Consider the following 11,474-nt stretch of genomic DNA (forward strand, 5'->3'; position numbering starts at 1 on the left):
CACCCTCACGCCACTGCGCCTCTGGACCTCTGTCAGATAGGAGCAGACAAGGATCATGATGGGATGCAGCAGCTACTGCCCACAGAAGAGCCACTGATGCTCCCTTTCAAGAAGTGGTAAACTGGCCGGGCAAGGTGGCTCACGCCTGTAATCCCAGCACTTTGGGAGGCAGAGGCAGAGGCAGGCAGATCACCTGAGATTGGGAGTTCTGAGACCCAGCCTGACCAACATAGAGAAACCTTATCTCTGCTAAAAATACAAAATTAGCTGGGCATGGTGGTGGGCGCCTATAGTCCCAGCTACTAGAGAAGCTGAGGCAGGAGAATCACTTGAACTAGGACGTGAAAGTTGCGATTTCACCATTGCACTCCAGCCTGGGTAACAAGAGCAAAACTCTGTCTCAAAAAAAAAACGGTGGTAAACTACAAGACGTCATGATGATGAATGTCAGGCTCTATGCTTGGGACCAACCATGAGACAAAGCTTACAAAGATTCACCCTAGCTCCGTCTACATTAATAAGATATATGGTATTTGGAGCATCCAGATAGATACAGACCTGCTCTAATCTACATATCTAAAGGGTAAGTTGGTTCCTAGATCCCTTGCCTTAAAGAGTGGGGTGCTTCCCCTTGAGCAAAAAAGACTACAGAGTGGGCCGAGCACGGTGGCTCACGCCCGTAATCCCAGCACTTTGGGAGGCCAAGGTGGTTGGATTGTTTGATGTCAGGAGTTCAAGACCAGTCTCAAAAAAAAAAAAAAAAAAGGCTGGAGTGGAAGAATGAACTGTCTTCAAAAATATGAAGAGCTTATACACATGAAAGAGATGAGAGATGTTCTGTGAGACTTAATGAAGCAAACTAAGAACCCCTAGTAGAAGCCACAGGAAGCCCAAAGCCCCCTTGGCACAAGGATAAATATGTCTGAAGACTGTCTCAGGAGATGGTAAGTTCCCCAGCGGGGGCGTGTGAGGTAATCACAGCTAATGTTTAAGGATACCTGTTCTATGCCAGCTGTTGTGCTGAATGGATTACAAAATGTATGTTAAATAATGCATACCCTAAGCCGGGCGCGGTGGCTCAAGCCTGTAATCCCAGCACTTTGGGAGGCCGAGGTGGGTGGATCACCAGGTCAAGAGATCGAGACCATCCTGGTCAACATGGTGAAACCCCGTCTCTACTAAAAATACAAAAACATTAGCTGGGCATGGTGGCGCATGCCTGTAATCCCAGCTACTCAGGAGGCTGAGGCAGGAGAATTGCCTGAACCCAGGAGGCGGAGGTTGCGGTGAGCCGAGATCGCGCCATTGCACTCCAGCCTGGGCAACAAGAGTGAAATTCCGTCTCAAAAAAATAATAATAATAATGCATACCCTAGAAAGCAGTTCCTTGTCAAATGGGCCCATGTTTTAGGTAAGGAAACTGAAGCCCAGAGCGAGAGACAGTTTGCCAAAGCAGAGTCCAAAGCCTTTACATCATGGCTCTTCCTCAGCACAGGCTAGAGACCCACACTGGTGGGGATGCTCAGAAAGAGACTGTAGGATTAGAAGGAACCTGCACTATAGGCTTTGAAGGCCTTTCCCTGAGGATTAGTGATTGTGATTTTTCCTAAGACAGGATTCCAGGCTACCCTAATAGGTCAGAGCCAGAGCCAGGCAGAGGCTGCGGTAACCAAAGATAGAGGAGGCAGAATGATAGTCCAGCCCCACAGTAGCCTGCTCCTGTCCTTCTGGGACTCCCTGAAGTCTAGACCCTAGCACCTCCACTCAGCCTCACCCTCCTCGCTTCCTCTGCAGAGCTGTAGATTCTAGGAAAAGGAAATGGCCGGAGCTGGCAGTGAGGAGTTGTGACCACAGGGTGGCAGCAGTGCTTAAGCTGTGGAGGGCGACTTCTTAGGAAGGGCGATGAGGCGGGTCGGAAGCAGTATGCTCTAGCGAAGATGGTGGTCTGTCTGCAAAGATTTAAAGCCACGCCCATTCAGTGGGCTCCAAAACCCTTTAGCCTTCTTCTACATCTTAATTTTTTTTGAGATGGAGTTTCGCTCTTTTTGCCCAGGTTGAAGTGCAGTGGTGCGATCTCACGTGAGAAATTTTTTTTTTTTTTTTTTTTTTTTGAGACAGAGTTTCACTCTGTTGCCAGGCGCTAGGCTAGAGTGCAGTGGCACAATCTCGGCTCACTGCAACCTCCGCCTCCCCGGTTCAAGCAATTCTCCTGCCTCAGCCTCCCGAGTAGCTGGGACTACAGGTGTGTGCCACCATGCCCAGCTAATTTTTTGGTATTTTTAGTAGAGACGGGGTTTCACCATGTTGGCCAGGATGGTCTCGATCTCTTTTCTTTTTTTCTTTTCTTTCTTTTTTTTTTTTTTTTTGAGACGGAGTTTCACTCTTGTTACCCAGGCTGGAGTGCAATGGCGCGATCTCGGCTCACCGCAACCTCCGCCTCCTTGGGTTCAGGCAATTCTCCTGCCTTAGCCTCCTGAGTAGCTGGGATTACAGGCACGCACCACCATGCCCAGCTAATGTTTTGTATTTTTAGTAGAGATGGGGTTTCACCATGTTGACCAGGATGGTCTCGATCTCTTGACCTCTTGATCCGCCCGCCTCGGCCTCCCAAAGTGCTGGGATTACAGGCTTGAGCCACCGCGCCCGGCCAAAAAAAATTTTTTTAACAAGATAAAAATAAGATACAGGCCAGGCATGGTGGCTCACACCTGTAATCCCAGCTACTTGGGAAGCTGAGGCAGGAGAATCACTTGAACCAGGGAAGCAAAAGTTGCAGTGAGCCAAGATCGCGCCACTGCACTCCAGCCTGGGCAAAAAGAGTGAAACTCCATCTCAGAAAGAAAAAAAAAAAAATTTAAATCCTCTGCACTATCATGAAGCCGAATATATCTTCTAACCACAGGAAAATCTGAGTAGCCCTCAAGAGGCACACAAGCAGAGGATGGGCTGTGTGGGCTGGCCTGTCAGCCCCAGACCGAGAGGACCAGGCCTGGTCATCCTGGACTCTGACCCTGGCTCTTCCCAACCCTTTTCCACTCCAGGATAGCCTACTTAACCCCCTCCTGACATGAGTTTCTTTTTGGGGGGACAAGGGGGACGAAGTCTCACTCTGTCACCCAGGCTGGAGCGCAGTGGTGCGATCTCGGCTCACTGCAACCTCCATCTCCCTCCCAGATTCAAGCGATTCTCCTGCTTCAGCCTCTCGAGTAGCTGGGACAACAGGCATACGCCACTATGCCCGGCTAATTTTTTATTTTTAGTAGAGATGGAGCCTCACCATGTTGGCCAGGCTGGTCTCAAACTCCAGCCCTCAGGTGATCCGCCTGCCTCAGCCAACCAAAGTGCTGAGATTACAGGCGTGAGCCACCGTGCCCAGCTGACATGAGTTTTTGTGCTTTAGTCTACCCGTTAGGAAAGAGGGGAAGTGATAAACTGAAGCTCTCCAACCTGTTGAGGGATTAGGGGTTCTTGTAAGGCCCCCCAGGGCCTGGCTCTGACAAAGCATCTGCAACTAATGATGCTTCTTGAGCTCTGGAGAAGAATTTATGCATCTAATAAAGTCTATCACTCCAGGCTTAGGGGCTGGGGGCAGGACGCTGACAGCAGGAAGTCCTGGGGGCACCGTGGGAAGGGATCCCAGGCGGCTCCTAATGAGCCCTGCATTTCCATTTGCCTGTTCTAGATTCCCCCTAAGGTGCTGTGAGGCTGGGGGTGGGGTGACAGCAGGTATAAGAGGCCGGGGTGGCTGTCGGAGGGTGGATGGCAGCATGGATTCTAGGCAGGCTGCTGTGCTGCTGGTGCTGCTGCTGTTAATAGATCCCAGCTATGCTGAAGGGCCAGGAGGCCGGCAGGAAGACCAGCTCTCCCAGGTAAGTGAGCATCCCATCCCCTTATCATCACCCATACCTTGTCGCCTCTACCTTGGTTGAGGCTTGTGCTCTAGGTTCTGATTCTTTCTCTGGTTGCCAAGGTTGTCATTAGGTCCTCACATCTGAGGAAATGGTTCTGCAGCCTCCTACCACTTGCCCCTGGAAGCCAGTCCCTTCCCCTTGTGACTTAATGTGTCCAGGGTATTTGCCCATCTTCCTTCCCTGATAGCCCCTGGCACAGGAGGAAGACAGTGGACCCCACCTACCACAGGATGCCCAGAGCCCTGGGTCACTCTTGCGATCCCTGCTCCAGGCAATGGAGAGACCTGGCCGGAGCCAAGCCTTCCTGTTTCAGCCCCAGAGGTGAGGAGTCTGAAAGGGACACGAGCATGGCAGGGGCTGGGGGTAGAAAGGGCAGGGGACAGAGGAAGAGGAAAAGGGGGCTACAGAAGGAAGACTGAAGGGATCTGAGGACTAATCTCTCCTTTAAGATTTGGCAGAAATACCCGGGGATCCTGGAGCAATGAACGGCTGAGTCCTCGGGCTGGAGAGGGGCTGCATTCCCAGTTCTGGAGCCTGGCTGTCCCTCAACGCTTTGGGAAGAAGTGACGTCATCCCTTGATGTGTTTGCATGCAATGTCCACACCCAAAAGTGCCAATGTGTGCCCCCCAAATAAAGGTGTCTGATTTCTGAATCCATGTGTGTCTGTGACTTTAGAGGGCTGGGTGGAAGCCCAAGGGCTAGAGCCACTGCCCCTCCACCTCCACCAAACCCAGCCTCCAGCAAGGCAGCTGACAACAGTCCTGGAGGCGACTGCACCCAGCCTCTTCCCACCAGAAGGGAAAAACATGAGAATGGTTGGAAAAGGAGCTCAAGAAAGGCACACAAAAGTAACGTGGTGACTTCCTCTGCCATTCATACAGCTCAGGGAAACAGAAGGGCTTAAAAATCCACAAAGCAGCACATTTATTCCAGGCTCTAGTAGACAGCCCCCTGATTTCATTCCCACTCAACGTCACCAATAAAATGAGGGCAGATCCTGGGTTGGCTGTGGCCCTGTGGTCCTTGGCTCCTTGCCCTGTGCCTTCTCGCCTCAAGGCAGGCAGTCTGTGTCAGAGGTAGAGATGGCACCCACAGAGGGTACCAGAGCTGCACAGATACATGAGCCCAGAGGCAGGAAGAGCAGGGAGCAAAGGGTGCACGTCCATGAGTCCAGCTGGGGCTTCACTTGCTACCCGCCATGATCTTGAGGTACTGCAAGGCACGGCGGGCAGCCTCTCCACGGGCTGCCTCCCTGGTGGTTGCAGAGCCATGACATACAGTGGCCGGCTGGGTGGACAGTTCCACCAGGCACTGGCAGAGTCCACTCAGGCTCAGCTCCTCTGGAGAGTAAGAGAGAGGAAGGAGGCAGTGTTGGGTGGGAGGCAGCCCTGGGGAGGGGTACGTTCACGTCATCATCACCCCCTTCTGCTCGCTCCTGTCCAGCCCCCACCACCCCTGGCTTGCTCCCCAGCCAGCCATACCAATATCCAGGTAGCTGACATGGAAGGCCTGCTCCTCAGAGAGCTCAGTGAGGACACGGCAGCAGGCAGGGCCCAGGGCACCCAGGGAGCCCAAGGAGCAACTGCGGAGGGACAGGATCTTCTCTCCCACTGAATTTCGTAGAGAATCCCAGGTGCAGCCTGGGCCCCGGTTCCGAAGACCATCCAGGCGGGAGCCCACACCCTGACAAGATGGGAACAGTGAGAAAGATGAGGCAAGAGACGGTGGGACCCAGGCATTTAGACATTTGACGTCAAAGGGGAAAAAAGCACAAAGAATGCTTCCACCAGCCTCCCTCCCCCAAGTCAATCCCTGCATGGCCCCTTCTAACTACCAGGCCCCGGGCCAGATGGCCAGGCATCCCTCCTCAACCCAGTAACAGAGCTACAGAGCGGGCCTACAGTCAAAGCTGAGTCGGCCCCAGGAACCCTGGGTCTGGTAGGAAAACTGGCAGAAGCAGGCCTAGGGCCCAGAGAGGCTCACTGCTGAGTCACAGACCCAAGTCCCTGGAGCCCTGCCCTGGCATGGAGGATGGGCCACTCACAATGGAGAAGTGGTCATCATCAGGCTCCACCTCATTGCCATCCCGGGCATCCAGAGGCACCGTATGCACTCGAAGCAGCATTTTGGCCGCCGCATTCCGCTTTGCCAACTTTTTGGAAGTGCCACTCCCTGCATGTGGAGAGAGGGCTGCTGGGTTCTGATTCCCCACAGACCCAGTGCTTCCACCCAGGTCATACTTGGATTGAAGGTCTCCCTAGAATGTCAAACGGAAACGGGAACCCAAGACTTGCCCATGCACCTGAGAACCTGGTCAGCTAGAGAGAAGGGGACAGACAGGGTGCCCAGAAACTAGAAGGAAGGGGCTGAGCCAGGGACTGTGAAGCAAAGAGAGCAAGGGCTGCACCAGAGTGAGGCTAGGAACGGCTTTGGGGCTGGGGCCAGAGTGCTGCGGGAGAGGAGCTGCGAGAACCCCAGTTACCAATCTCAACGAAACGCTCCACTCGGCAGGTCATGGTGAATTCTTTGCGGTGGGCTGGCCCGGACTCCTGGGTCACTGTGTACTCTGGCAACCGCCAGCCTTTCTGCACCACCAGCTCCTTGGAAGGGAGACACAAGGTGCATGAGGCTGAGTGAAAAAACGCTTCTCACACCCACGCTGGTCCCCAAGCAGGAGCCTCAGACTCTAGGTGAGAGGAAGGAGAGAGGTGGGTGGAAAGGGCCTCAGTACCGGGAACCGCCCCCGCCCCCAACCACATACCACCTTCCTTCATGGCCTCTGGCCCAAGGGAAGACAGGCATGCACGGGAAATGAGGATGGGGCACACCTGTAGAGCACCAACGGGGTTGCATTCAGACTGCTGAGGGGAGACGGGGGGCTGCATTTCCATGGGGGGGCTCCTGAAGGAAAAAGGGCGCAGGGCCAAAGTTGAGCTGAATGGTTCCATCCCAGCCTGCCCATGAACTTCAAGCCTAACCACTGCTTTAGATTCCTGACTACCATCTCCCAATTCCCACCCGGCAGGCAGCTGTCTGTCCACACGTCTAGCCTGCTCCTTCCTGCTCTAGCCGGCTTCCTTCCCCCTCCCACTCAAGGAAGGCCTTCTCCAGGCCCCAGCCCATTTCCATTCTGGAACACGGGTATCCTCTAAGCCAGGGCAGTGGGAGAAGGGCTGTACTTCCAGTCCCAGAAGTGCCTGATGGGTCTCAAACACAGAACTGACATGCGGTCAACCCAGAAGACAGTGGGGCTACAAGCCCCTTAAACATGGTGGAACATCATCCATAAGGCTATTTGAAAATCACAAATGACCTCCTGTCCCAAGAGCTTACCAGCAGGTGTGATTTCTTCAAGTTCTGGTTCCCACCTATTCCATTCTGTTTATTCTCAGACTTCCTCATGCCTGACCAGCCTGGGTCCAAGGACTGAGGGGCCAGAAACCAGAATCCCTTCCTCTACCCCACTCAGACAATCAGGGGACACAAAATACCTGGTTAGGACAACAGATGGAACCGGGGTAGCAGCTGCTGCAGCAGTAAAAACCGGAACGTCCTCAGGCAGTGAAGAGTCTAGGGGAGAAAAAGAACTTCCCGAGGGGAAGGGGGCCTTTGATTCACACCCATGTATAGTGGGAAGAGAGGGGTAAGGGACCCAGGTCTTCCTGACCTGCCCATCCCCTAAGAGAACTTCCAAATTGAGCCAAAGGATCAGGGAGGCTCAACCAACAGCTTCCTTCTGGGATCCTGTGCTGCCAAACACTGGCAAAAAGACCGAGAAAAGAGGGTCTCAGAGAAGAGGGTCTCTTTGTACCCAAAAACCAAGAAGCAACAAACTCCGAGCTGCATGTGGAGGAAGGACATCTTGCTAGAGCAAGGAGGCATGGTGGGAAGCAACTCCCTTAAGCTCAGCCTCTACCCCTCTCCCTCCCTAACCCAGGCCCCAAACTACTGCCACAACCCCTCTGTGGGGCTAACAAACCCCTCCACCCCAAGAATTCTTCATAGCAGCAGAGGCCCTGGAAGACCCTGTTCAGGTCCAGAGGGACTCTCAGGAAGAGGCCAGGTCAGGGTGGCTAAGTGTCACCAGGCCAGGCCTGGGGGCAGAGGGGGTGGTGCAGGGCCTGGGTTCCTCGAAGGGCTTCTGGGATGCCTCGGTTCCTCCCTCACCTGCTGTCCTCCAGGGCCGGCTCCAGCATGCTCCCCCCTTTGAGGTGTTTGAGGGCCACCTCAGCTGCCTTGTGCTTGGCTGCCTTCTTGCTGGGGCCCTGACCTGAGAGAGGGGGCATGGGCAATACTGGAGGTCACTGGAAGGACAGGAGAGAAACCAGCATCCCACAGTCTCTCTCTCAGCCAGAGGGAATCAATCAAGCCCCCTCTGACCAACCTCCCCCTGCTGAAGACTGGAAGTGTTTCACTAATTGCTGGAAGGAAGAGCCCTTATCTTTCCATTAGCTTCCAGAATTAAGCCATGCCAAGCAGGACTTCTGAGTTCAAAGGCCTTAGGTGGACTGCTGAGCTCAAATGCCTTAATTTCCTTCACAAAGTACTTTCTTTTCCCTTAATAAATAGCTGGAAAAAGAGAAGGTAGGCTCTGGAGTGAAAGCCCCACGTGACCATGCACCAGCCATTTACTCTCACAAATACTCAGTTTCCTCATGTTCAACCTGGGCGGGCGGGGTGGGGGGGGATACTGCCACCTACATCACTGGTTAGACTGAGGTTTAAAATTAAATGGGAATTTGGTTAAGCCCCTGGAACAGAGCCCAGCACGCCAGGGACTCACTCCCCCAAATGTTCCACTGGGATTTCAGTTGTCTTCTCTTACTTTTCCTCTAGGGTGATGAGGATCCGCCAGATCACTGTGGCAGTCCTGCTCGCTCCTCTAACTCTCCCACGTCCTACCCACCTTCTCACAACCCTGTTCTCCCAATCCAGTCAGTGGCTTTTCCCCTGAAAGCTCTCCTTCCCTCACTGGCCTTGAAGAGGACTGTGAAGACAGAGACTCCAAGAAATAAAGCCATGGGGACCTGCGAATGCGCACCCCAGCCAGGCTGCCCAAGCCTTCCTCACCAGTGCAGCTGGTGTCGCCAACGGTGACCCGGAAGGTGAAATTAGGCTGGTGGGCTTGGCCCTCGGCTTTGAGAAGGTCGTACACAGGCGTCTTCCCTATTCTGGTCCCATACTCCTGCAGAAGGCTGATCGGGGTCTTGCCTGGGTTGGCGGCCAGCATTTGCTCTATACTGGGGGAAGGGGCACAAACCCACATCACACCTCCCCTCTCTGCACCCACCTGGCCAAGCACTGCCATACCAGACCTAGGCACATTATGGGGGACATAGGGTCCAGGGGAACCCCAAGCAGTCTAGCATCCATTGGCTGGGTTCCAAGTGGAGGTGCAGGCTGGAAAAGTAGGGTCCACTACCCCAAAGCAAGGGGGGAAGAATGCACTGCTCCTGCCTCAGTTAAGGTAGGCACGTTTCTGTGCCCCAGTGCAGGTTGAAAACGCATACCCCCTGACATAGTGCAAGCCAGGAACCCAGTACCCACCAAATGCACTGAATGTGGGGGCATAAAGCCCAGTGTTCCAGTGCAGTCTGGGAACCGGGCCAACCCCAAACTATTTAGAGCTGGAGGCAGCAGCCACTGCCCCGGTGCACGCCGGGAACCACTGCCCACTGCCCCAGTGCTTGCCGGGAACAACCCTCAGGCCAGGTGCATGCTGGGGCCGCGCTGCTACCCCCTCCGCACGGCCCCACGCTTTTCGCCCTGAAGGGATCGGTACGAGGCGGCTCACCTAGGCAGCGCGCAGCCCGTGGTAGTGCCGGAGCGTTGCTCCTCTTCACTCATTCCCTCCTCCGTCCCCGCGGGCGCCACCGTGACTGCAGCCTCCACGCGCCCCAATACACCGCCAACAAGCTAGGGCCGGGGCCAAGCCCGGAGTCGCGGCCGGTAGGGCCCGCCGCGGGGCACGCTGGGATATGGAGTCCCCCGCCCACCCTACTTTATGAGCCTCCATCTGGAGGGGAGCTATCCGCCCCACAACCCTCTGCGTGGCTGGCCCGGGCAGGTTGCGCCGCCTTCTGGGAGGGGCGGGCCCTTCGCCGTAGCTTCCCGAGAAGGCTGTATTTTTTTGTTTGTAATATCGTCCCGCCTCCTTCCTTCAGCGCCCCTGGTCTCCCGGGCAGTGAGGCTGTGGACATGCGTACTAGCGTAGTGGAAGCCAGGGGACGGTAAGGACTCACTCCGGCACGGGGCCTTTTGGATTCCAAGAAAACTACAGAACCCAGAGGCCTGCGCGCCATCTTTGTCGCAGCTGGAGGGGCAGGGTCAAGCACGCACGAGAAGCTTAGCGGCGTCATTGGTTACTCCCGTTGCGTTTACTTTCTCTAGGCGCACTGAGATTGGTTACTTCGACTAAACGGGCGGGGACAAGAAAGAGTCAGCCCCCTGACCCCGCCTCCTTGTTAAAGGAAGGTTGTGATTGGTCTGGGGAGCCAGCCTTCGGATCCCGGCTCATTGCGGTCAGGGTGGGCCTTACCCAGACACCGGAGGGGACCGATCTCTGCATCCGCAGGGCGCTGGAGCTGGTGCAGGTCCAAGTCCATCTCAGACAGTCCCCTCAACCCTCAGCCTAACCCCTGGCTGCTGCGCCTCCGTAACGCAGAACTTGTTTCCTTTTTCTAGGTTGTCCTTCACCTCCCTTCAGGTTTTGCTGCTTTTGTAAGCCTTATTAGAACGGCTCTAGTGAACCTCACTTACACTGGCCAGGAAACCTCTGGGTCCTGAAAATCAGGTTATAGTGGGACGACAGGATTAGAAGGACTAGGCACCTGGTGGTCTCGTTACCTCTGCCGTGAGTCTTGGGTCTTTCAGCTGAAGAAAGCAGGAGTGAATTTTGGCTGCATAAGACTAATCAACTGATCTGGGTGTACACGAGCAGATAGATGCTCATTTCTTAGTCCTAGAGCCCCATTGCCTCCTCCCCGAAAGTCGCACAACCACTGGGCTAAGAGAAATCTTGTGACCTTGGAGAGAGAGAGAGAGATCACATTAAAAAAAAAAAAAAAAAAAAAAAAAGGTTCTAATGAGTCTTCTGAGAACGGGTCAAGAAAGAGATGTCTTACTCCGAGCCGGGGTTGTATTGGAGATCCAGAGGAATTTTGGAATGATAATGAGGGGTCATCCAGGAACAGTGGAGGAGGATGGGGCCTAGAGCTGAGTGAATTCCAAGTGGGTGAAATTGGAGTGAGCGGTGACAATCAAGGGAAGGAGAGCTGGCAAGATCAGTATGATAGGAGGAGCAATGCCAGGGTGCTAGGGATCCCATGTGAGGGGCTGCTCTCTCCGGTGTAGAAAGGAGTCTATACGACGGGTCATAGAAGGTTCCTGCGGAATCAGCCTAAGGCCCGAGGTGGGACCTCCATAGGGCACCGCCAGCAGGGAGGCGCGGGGCCCAGGCGGGCCAGGGACGAGCCTGGAGCGCGCCGGATGGCAACAGCGGGCTCCTTTAAGAGGCCGGCGGCTCCATCGCAGCATCCCCCGCTCAGGGCGTGTCCGTCCCG

General features: G+C 54.7%; 2 protein-coding genes across 6 annotated transcripts; one reads left to right on the forward strand and one right to left on the reverse strand.

Annotated features, from left to right (window-relative positions):
• The first annotated feature begins 3,318 nt into the window (after window positions 1–3,318).
• Window positions 3,319–4,564, forward strand: NPFF (neuropeptide FF-amide peptide precursor). 2 transcript variants are annotated; one of them, XM_032292565.1, is made up of 3 exons: window positions 3,319–3,869; window positions 4,099–4,232; window positions 4,361–4,564. In XM_032292565.1, exons 1-3 carry the CDS (start codon window positions 3,546–3,548, stop codon window positions 4,476–4,478), a joined length of 576 nt encoding a protein of 191 aa, XP_032148456.1. In that variant the 5' UTR covers window positions 3,319–3,545; the 3' UTR covers window positions 4,479–4,564. The 2 variants fall into 2 exon arrangements, with proteins under 2 accessions (XP_032148456.1, XP_032148457.1); XM_032292566.1 differs by having other exon boundaries at window positions 4,370–4,564.
• A 248-nt stretch (window positions 4,565–4,812) lies between these two features.
• TARBP2 (TARBP2 subunit of RISC loading complex) lies at window positions 4,813–10,211 on the reverse strand. Of its 4 annotated transcripts, none has more exons than XM_032292529.1 (9): window positions 9,707–10,211; window positions 8,983–9,152; window positions 8,080–8,182; window positions 7,404–7,499; window positions 6,741–6,813; window positions 6,395–6,512; window positions 5,957–6,084; window positions 5,394–5,595; window positions 4,813–5,252 (listed from the first exon to the last, which is right to left on the reverse strand). In XM_032292529.1, the coding sequence occupies exons 1-9, from the start codon at window positions 9,757–9,759 to the stop codon at window positions 5,095–5,097; spliced, it is 1,101 nt and encodes a 366-aa protein (XP_032148420.1). In that variant the 5' UTR covers window positions 9,760–10,211; the 3' UTR covers window positions 4,813–5,094. The 4 variants fall into 4 exon arrangements, with proteins under 4 accessions (XP_032148420.1, XP_032148442.1, XP_032148431.1 ...); XM_032292551.1 differs by having other exon boundaries at window positions 8,983–9,147; window positions 9,707–9,822; XM_032292540.1 differs by lacking the exon at window positions 9,707–10,211 and adding an exon at window positions 9,460–9,592.
• Window positions 10,212–11,474: the final 1,263 nt, after the last annotated feature.

Source organism: Sapajus apella, unplaced genomic scaffold (genome assembly GCF_009761245.1).
Source record: "Sapajus apella isolate SASKATOON/1434 unplaced genomic scaffold, GSC_monkey_1.0 scaffold2, whole genome shotgun sequence".
Classification (NCBI taxonomy): domain Eukaryota; kingdom Metazoa; phylum Chordata; class Mammalia; order Primates; family Cebidae; genus Sapajus; species Sapajus apella.